The 8,535-nt window shown below is 44.7% G+C and overlaps 1 protein-coding gene across 1 annotated transcript; it reads right to left on the reverse strand.

Annotated features, from left to right (window-relative positions):
- Positions 1-4,526: 4,526 nt before the first annotated feature.
- On the reverse strand, positions 4,527-5,957 carry LOC126980948 (uncharacterized). The gene has a single exon (XM_050831404.1). The coding sequence runs from the start codon at positions 5,610-5,612 to the stop codon at positions 4,833-4,835; it is 780 nt and encodes a 259-aa protein (XP_050687361.1). The 5' UTR covers positions 5,613-5,957; the 3' UTR covers positions 4,527-4,832.
- Positions 5,958-8,535: the final 2,578 nt, after the last annotated feature.

An 8,535-nucleotide genomic window follows, 5' to 3' on the forward strand; every position in this document is an offset into this window, starting at 1 on the left:
GATAGAGAGATGGTCTGGTTGTAAAAGAAATGGAAAGTTAAGGGAAGCAGGTCAAGGAAAGAAAAAAAAATAAGGAAAGGGATTAGGAAGAGAATAAAGGAAAGGAGACGGAAAAAGAGGAAAGGCAAAGAATAGGATAGGAATAGGAATAATTGGAAAGATAGAGAGATGGTATGCTTGTAAAAGAAATGGAAAGTTAAGGGAAGCAGGTCAAGGAATAAAAGAATGGAAACGGAAAAAGAGGAAAGGCAAAGAATAGGATAGGAATAGGAATAATTGGAAAGATAGAGAGATGGTATGCTTGTAAAAGAAATGGAAAGTTAAGGAAAGCAGGTCAAGGAGAAGGAAATAAAATAAAATGAGGAAAGGGATCAGGAAGAGAATAAAAGAAAGGAGACAGAAAAAGAGGAAAGGCAAAGAATAGGATAGGAATAGGTTATGAAAAAAATAAATTTGTCTGGAAAAAAAAGTAATAAGACAGGATGATTAAAATACATAAAGGGATATAAGTATTTAAATATGAATAGAAGAAGATTGGGTCAGGAAAAAAAAGAAAATTGTCAGGAAAAAAGTGATTAGACAAGCTGATTAACATATATAAAGGGATATAGGTATTAAAATATGATTAGAAGAAGAGAGATTGGGTCAGGAAAAAAATATATTCTTACTGATGAAGGCAAGGAAGTACACGCTTGATAAAGGACAAGGGAATAAGGAGAAAGAAGGGAGACTGAGTAGGAATGTAGAATATGATGAGGGAAGCAGGAAATTGAGGAAGGAAAGGATAGAATACTGAGACAAGGCAGGAGTGTTTGAAATAGTGGGTACAGAAGAGGAATATAACACTGGAATGGCGATCGGAAATTGAAGTATGAGTTATATAGCCCGTAAAAAATGGGATGCCAGGAGCAGAGTCTTGGGACCTAAAATAACATGTGGAGAGAGTAAGATATGAAAGGATATGGGGAGAGGAGGGGCTTGCAAAATGAATAGGGATGAATGGGATGAGAAGAACAGTTTGGGACCTTTAAATAACGGGTGGAGAGATTAAAATATGAAAGGATATGGAGAGAGGAGGGGCTTGCAAAATGAATAGGGATGAATGGGATGAGAAGAACAGTTTGGGACCTTTAAATAACGGGTGGAGAGATTAAAATATGAAAGGATATGAAGAGAGGAGGGGCTTGCAAAATGAATAGGGATGAATGGGATGAGAAGAACAGTTTGGGACCTTTAAATAACGGGTGGAGATTAAAATATGAAAGGATATGGAGAGAGGAGGGGCTTGCAAGATGAATAGGGATGAATGGGATGACAGGAACAGTTTGGGGCCTTTAAATAACGGGTGGAGAGATTAAAATATGAAAGGATATGGGGAGGGGCTTGCAAGATGAATAGGGATTTACTTAAGGATGATGCGATGGGAGAAGCGAAGAGGGAGCGGGTGAAAGAATAGAGAAAGGGGAGTGCGATAGAATAAAGGATAAAGGGTGGAAGGACGAATGGATGGATGAATGAGGTACTAAGTGGAAGGCAGAAGCATTGATAATGAATGAAGGGTTGAAGAAGCAGAAGAAAGGATGGAGGCAGCGTTGTCAAATTATCGTACACACCGTATTGCATTTTCGTAGTTTCTGACTGATATCTAATGCAAAAATAAACAAACAAATATCAATAAATAACAGTTTTAACGCTAATTTTAATATTCTTTCGTTATTTGTGGAGGTACGAGAGTTTGAGGGTTAAAAATGATAGATACAATGGGGTGAATACGATAATCTGGCAACGCTGGATGGAGGAGAGAATCAGGCGAGGAATGGAGAGGTGGAAGAAAAGTGGAAGAAAGGTGGAAGAACAGAGGAAGGAAGATGAAATGATTACCGGGAGGATGGAGTGGCGGAGGAGTCAGCTGGTTGCTCCTTGTTAGTATTGTCTCAAGTCCTTTGTCGGGGTGAGAAGTTTTAATAGGACGCCCTTTTGTGCCGTGCTTGTGTGTGTGTGTGTGTGTGTGTGTGTGTGTGTGTGTGTGTGTGTGTGTGTGTGTGTGTGTGTGTGTGTGTGTGTGTGTGTGTGTGTTAACAAGGAACATTTTCCGCTGAAGAATAATGTGGTGGGTTGAATAGATGTGGGTCCTTCCAGGGATAAATAATGTGTATCCTCAGTTTTGCAACAAGTAAGTGGTCGGTCGCAAAGAATTCAGCACTCCGGAAAATACCACCCCAGCGGCGGCAGCAGCGGACACACACGCCCACAGCACTGCCGCCGACGGCTGTATGGCCAGGGTGGTGACCTGATTTTGTGGGCATATTGTGGGTTAGCGGTTGGGGGTTTGGCGCGGCAGGAGTGTGGCCACAAACCAGACACAGCAGCACCAGAACCAGCAATAGCGGTGGCAATTCTGGCGGGACCCAAGCTGGCTGGCACAGTGCGAGGGCCGGGGCTCAGGGTTGTGTGAGGCGCACGGAATACTGTCACGGCCGTCACATCCATGCACTACATATGTAAAGCGCTATGTGTTTATTGGCCACGTCAGTGAAAAGTACACTGAAGCACCAACATTTATTTTGTTGTTCTTTTCCTTTAGCTTGGAGGCAGCTCAGAGCTCGTGAGCTTGCCTGCAGCTGTTGTGTGCTTCTTTGTACAAGACGCAAATTATAAAGTTAAAATCGTACTGTAATTTAGTCTAGCGTGACGGCAACTCGTTTGATGAAGAACGTCGATAATGGACACATTTATGGTGATCAGAGCGCGCTGGAATACCTGAACCCGTCGCGCGCTGAGTGGCCAGAGCGCAGATCTCCATTTATGGCTCCAGTGTATTAGTGATAAGCACGCAGGGCCGCGCTCACCGACCCCGCGGAGAAAACGATGCATGAAAGACACCAGTATTGTTGTTGTTAATGGTCCTGTTGTTGTTGTTGTTGTTGTTGATGTTGTTGTTGTAATTGTTGTTGTTGCTGTGTTTGTTTTTGTTTTTGTTGTTGTAACTGTTTGTGTTGCTCTTTGTTGTTGTTGTTGTTGTTGTTGTTGTTGTTGTTGTTGTTGTTGTTGTTGTTGTTGTTGTTGTTGTTGTTGTCGTTGTTGTTGTGTTTGTTGTTGTGTTTGTTGTTGTTGTTTTTGTTGTTGTTGTTGTATTTTTTGTTGTTTTCGTTGTTTACTCAACTTCTTTTGATAGAAGACCCACCCAACAGGAACTATATTGTTCCAGGCTGAAGGCCGCTGAACGCTTAATCTCAGACCTTGCTATCATTTCCAATTGGGCCAGAAAGAACTTGGTGTCCTTCAGCGCATCAAAAAACTTACTTTCTCCACCTATTCACTCGACGCAATCTCCCAAACACCTATCCCTCGATCCTTCGACTATCCTTAACTCTAAATCTCATCTGGAAACTTCACATCTCTTCTCTCACTAAATCAGTTTCCTCGAGGTTGGGCGTTCTGTATCGTCTCCGCCAGTTCTTTTCCGCCTCCCAGATACTATCCATATACAAGGGCCTTGTCCGCCCTCGTATGGAATATGCGTATCATGTGTGTGTGTGTGTGTGGGGCTCCACTGACGCAGATCTTTTGGACAGAGTAGACTCAAAAGCTCTTCGTCTCATCAACTCTTCCTAATGCTGATCAACTTCTACCTCTCAAATTCCGCCGCCATGTTGCTTCTCGTTCTATCTTCTATCGATATTTTCATGCTGACTGCTCTTCTGAACTTGCTAACTGCATGCCTCCCTCCCTCCCGCTGCCCCGCTGCACTCGACTTTCTGCTCTAGCTCATCCCTATACTGTCCAAATCCCTTATGCAAGAGTTAACCAGCATCTTCACTCTTTCATCCCTTACACTGGTAAACTCCGGAACAGCCTTCCTTCGTCTGTATTTCCTCCTGCCTATGACCTGACCTCTTTCAAGAGGAGTGTATCAAGACACCTCTCCACCAGAAACTGACCTCTGTTTTAGTCACTTTTTACTTCATCTTTTACAGAAGCAGCGATTAGCAGGCTTTTTTTTTTGAAGACACCTTCTTTTTGTCGCCCCTGAGCTGCTTCCTTTGTTGTAAAAAAAAAAAAAAAATCTCTTCTTTTTACTTTAACTCTATCAATAAATGGTAATCAAGAAGCCTGCCACCACAATAGATAACTTTATTGTCATTTACATTTTTACATGTGTTAGCGTTCTGTGTTTTTTTTTTTACACTTTGTCTTGCTCCTGGTCGGTGTACTTTGCAGTAAAAAAAGTTATAAATAAATTCCAGACGCGGCGTCACTTTAGAACACACAGAGCAAAGAGGAATGACATGGGAACAAGATTTAACAACTTATTAACTAACAGGGCACAACGTAATGAGCGGCGTGAACATACTATAAGCAATACCTTTGTTAAACCAAGAAAAGCTTGCCGGCTTAGTAGCACACACGGCACAAGAAAAGACAAATAAAAATATATAGACGTTTGCTTGCCAAAGGTGTGGTTCACGCACCGTAACTGTAACACTCCGTGTGTGTGTGTGTGTGTGTGTGTGTGTGTGTGTGGCCGTAGTGCTGGCGGTGCTATTTAAAACACAATAGGAACTATTCTAAGGTGAAATATCTAGATTTTTTATTTGTTTGTTTTGACATTTTATTCTTTCTTCATACTATAAATTTGATAAATCTATCATCAGAAAGATCCTGAGCACATCAAAACCTGTCCTTTCAATAGTTTAAGCCGAGTGTTTTGGGGTTGATGGATTCTCCGCACCAGATATGTGCGGCGGGACACCCTTCACATGACGCTGTCCTGTTTGACCAAACTGTGCCTCACGCCATTAAAGGGAAACGCTTATTCTTGCGGTCAAAACTCAGCGTATCTCGAGGTGAGCGATCTGGAGTGCAGGGACCGTGGTTCGCTGTATGGAGACGTAGCGACCTGTGATAGGCGCGGCGGGGCGCAGCACGACGGTCTGCTCCGGCTGGGCGGGGCCGGGGTAGGTTCCCAGCAGCTGGTATGTGGTAAAGTCTCCTGACATCTCCACGTCGCCGACCCTCACCTCAACGTCTTTGAAAAAATATGGGGCCTTCTCGTTCGGTTGAGTCACCAACACCACCTCAGACACGGGAACAGTGGCTCCTAAGTCCAGCAGGAACCAAGGGGTCACCCCGTTGTCTGTATTCACAATTGCACAATCGTACATGTCGCTGCTGAAAATGCCATCAACTAGGTTCTCCCTCCGCTTAATATCTGGATGGAAGTGAGGCGAGGAGGTGATATTAGCGCCCACGGTGAGGTCCGGTGGGCGGCTGGTGTAGCAGGAGAGGGCGCCGTCTGGCTGTGCGGGCTCGTAGGAAGCCGAGGCGGTGAGAGAGGTGAGCAGGCACCCGCGGGGCGCCTCGTGGCACCACAGACGGCACCAGTCTTGCCTTATGCACGCCGCGCCGCAGGGGATGAGGCTCAGGTTCCGCGGCGTCTGGGTGACGGTTGTCTTGAGCCACGGTGGCTCCACCAAGACGTGCCTCCACAGCGCGGCGTGCCCGCTGCCACCACTACCCACAGAGGCGGTGGCGGCGGCCAGCAGCAAGATGTTCGGTAAGCACACCCACTTCACTACAGCCCACGCCCGTAGCGCCGCCCAAGGCTGCATGGCTGAGCTAGTGACGTCCCTGGTTTGGTCTCCGCCTTCCAGAAGAGACTCTGCATGAAGAAAAGTATAAAGTATGAAGTATGATGCACAGAATGCGCCAGCGCCAGCAGCGGTGGCCACTCTAGCGGGTGCGGCACTGCGGCCAGACTACCATCGCCTGCCACGAGCGCCGCGAGCCGCGTCAATCCTAATCTCGATCGATCGCAAACGTTTCCTTAACCCCTTGGCACAATATGTTTTCTTTTCCGTGACTATTTGCACTTTCCGCCTTCAAGTGTGTTTTCCGCGCTTTGAAATATTTACTTTCCCAGTCAGCTTTTACCCCCACGAAATACTTTCATCCTTATAAATGATATATTAGCGACTTCGTTACTGATTATCGTTTGACTGAAGAAAATTATACAAAGCAACAATTTAATTGAAGACCCATTTATTTATTTATTTTTTTTTTTTTTTACGTTTTTGCCTATTGCGCCGGTAGGCATCTTCCCGGTGGGGCCTGATGGTCGGCCCAAGGCTTCTTCCAGGTGGGGCCTGATGGTCGGCCCAGCCCATTCTGGCGCAGGCGAGTGTTTATAGTGGCGCCATCTTGCATTGGCTCATGCTGCCCCCCGGAACTCGTTCTTGATTCGCTTGGACGGCTTCCTCTAGAGTCCGGGTTTATGGGTGGTCTTCAGGACAGCATGTGGGTAGTTTTAAGCCACTCGGCGGTGACTGAAAAATCCGAGTGGTAGCGTGAGGATTCGAACCCGCGTCGTCCATCACGCGGCGAATGTGGGTCCAGTACGCTACCAGTTCGGCCACCGCCTACCCATTTATGATTAATGAACATAATAGAGTACGTATAGGCTAAACTATGTTCACATCTCCATAGCTAAAACTTTTCTGGGTCGAGTTTTTTGTATTTTCTTGGATTCTCTCTTATTCTCTTGGGCTGCCTCTTTATGTAAAACAAAATCATTATAAGTAAAGCTATTTGTAACTATGCTTCCCATCACCATCACAACACACACACAGGGCGCACTCAGCCGCACAGGTGTTCAAACAGCGGCGCCTTGGTGCACCACGGGACAGTAAAATTTGTTCCAGGGGGAGACCTACAAACCATCTTTCTCTCTTTGTTTTGCTTTTTTTCTCTGTTGCCTTCCTTCTTTCTTCCTTTCTTTCTTTCTCTCATTCTTCTTATCTCTTTTTTCTCTCTTTTTCTCCTTTTCTCCTCTTTTTATTTGTTTCTCTCTATTTATTGATTTATTTCTTGATTTCTCTTTTCCTTCTATCTACACACACACACACACACACACACACACACACACCTTGTTTCGGAATCCTTGTTTTGAATTCTTAATTGGTGAATAACTTTCTATTCAAAGCTTCGAACCAGTGAATCGGCACACCGAAGCTTCGTAGCCCAAAGCGAGAGGCCGGAAGGACGCGAACAAGCAAAGTACGTACAGTCTTCAATTACCCCTTCATTTTACGATGAGAAAACATTGTCAGTGTTCTATAACAACTAAATATCCGAATGACTGAAGAAATCGAGATCGAAACAAACTTAAGCTGACTTCTTTAGTGGCCTACGTGACGTGACTTATTTTCCAGCGGCGAGGGTGAGAGTGAGGCATCCCACACACAGTCACACCGCTTCCTCACGTCGGGCTGTTGACATGACTGAGTGATTTGTGATAGGAACTTGGGCCGATATTATAAGACACTTTCGTTTCTCACATCAGGTATTTCTAAAGGTCAAAGAGGGGCCCAGTCGGGTTCTAATGAGTGTTTCTTTAGGTTCACGGTACAGAGGAAGGGGCAAACTACCACCAGGGTCATAAAACTACTCCAGGAAATGCCCCAAGCTCCTACGAAAGCCTTGTCAAATTTGTGTTTTTGGGCAACGAAATGTCTTATAATACGACCCTTGGTACCAAATAACATGGTGACAGTACAATGACAAGTGGCAGTAACAGGAACATCAGTACATAAGCCGTAACGTGTTCCTTGGCAAGCACCAGGAAGAGAGAAGAGACGGAGAATGGAGACAGCGAGCGGGGAGTGCAGGGCAGCAGCGTGTTGGGACGAGGTACGGATGATCCAGCTCTTAGTTCTAACATTTTTCCTGTATAATCCAGGCTGATGTGAAGTGTTCATGCTGATCAATTGTATATTTGTGTTACGTTGTGCGGTTGGTAGGCATAAGAGTATGTTTGTTGCGGTATTAATTAAGTGGTTTCGTGCAGGCGTTGGTAGCGATGAAAGCCTAAAAATTGTGCGGTGTGGTAAGATGCGATTATGTTCATTATGCTCTCCGGCTTTTTTGTTTATTTACTATTTCGAATGTTGGTGGCGTTTTGTGATTCTGTTATATCGTGTGGTAGCAGGTATTGTGGCAGTGTTTATTTGGGTGTACAAGAGTTCATTCATTGATTGGTTTGCGAGTACTGGTAGCCTAATATCCTTCCTCGGAGCAGGCGGCGGGTTGTGTGGAATGAGCAAGGATGCTTCTTTCATTACGGTTTTATTCTTGTTTTAGGATGCATATCGAGTGTTTTTTGGTGTTTTGATCTGTTGTGCGGTGTTTTGGTGTACATGCGTGTGATTGGTGGTGTTCGAGAAGTGTGTGTTTGGGTGAATATGGTAATGTATTTGATAATAATTTGCAATGTCTGGTAATGAATGTGATGGCGTGCTGGAGCGAGCTGGCTGTAACGTTTTCCTTTGAGGGTTTTATTTTATGAGATACTTATTAAAACTGTCTTCCTCCTCCTCCTCCTCCACCTCTTCTTCTTATCATAGTAGTAGTAATAGTAGCAGTAGTCGTAGTCGTAGTAGTAGTAGGTCCAGTAGTAATAGTAGCAGTATCATCTCGGTGTGTTCTTATTTCCTTATCTTTCTGTTATTTTCCTCTTCCTTCGCTTTGTTTCTTTTC

The sequence above is a fragment of the Eriocheir sinensis genome, chromosome 46 (assembly GCF_024679095.1).
Source record: "Eriocheir sinensis breed Jianghai 21 chromosome 46, ASM2467909v1, whole genome shotgun sequence".
In the NCBI taxonomy this organism is placed as follows: Eukaryota; Metazoa; Arthropoda; class Malacostraca; order Decapoda; family Varunidae; genus Eriocheir; species Eriocheir sinensis.

Bases quoted from the DNA above. Each gene is read 5' to 3' on its own strand.
- LOC126980948 (XM_050831404.1), bottom strand. From the start codon at position 5,612: ATGCAGCCTTGGGCGGCGCTACGGGCGTGGGCTGTAGTGAAGTGGGTG.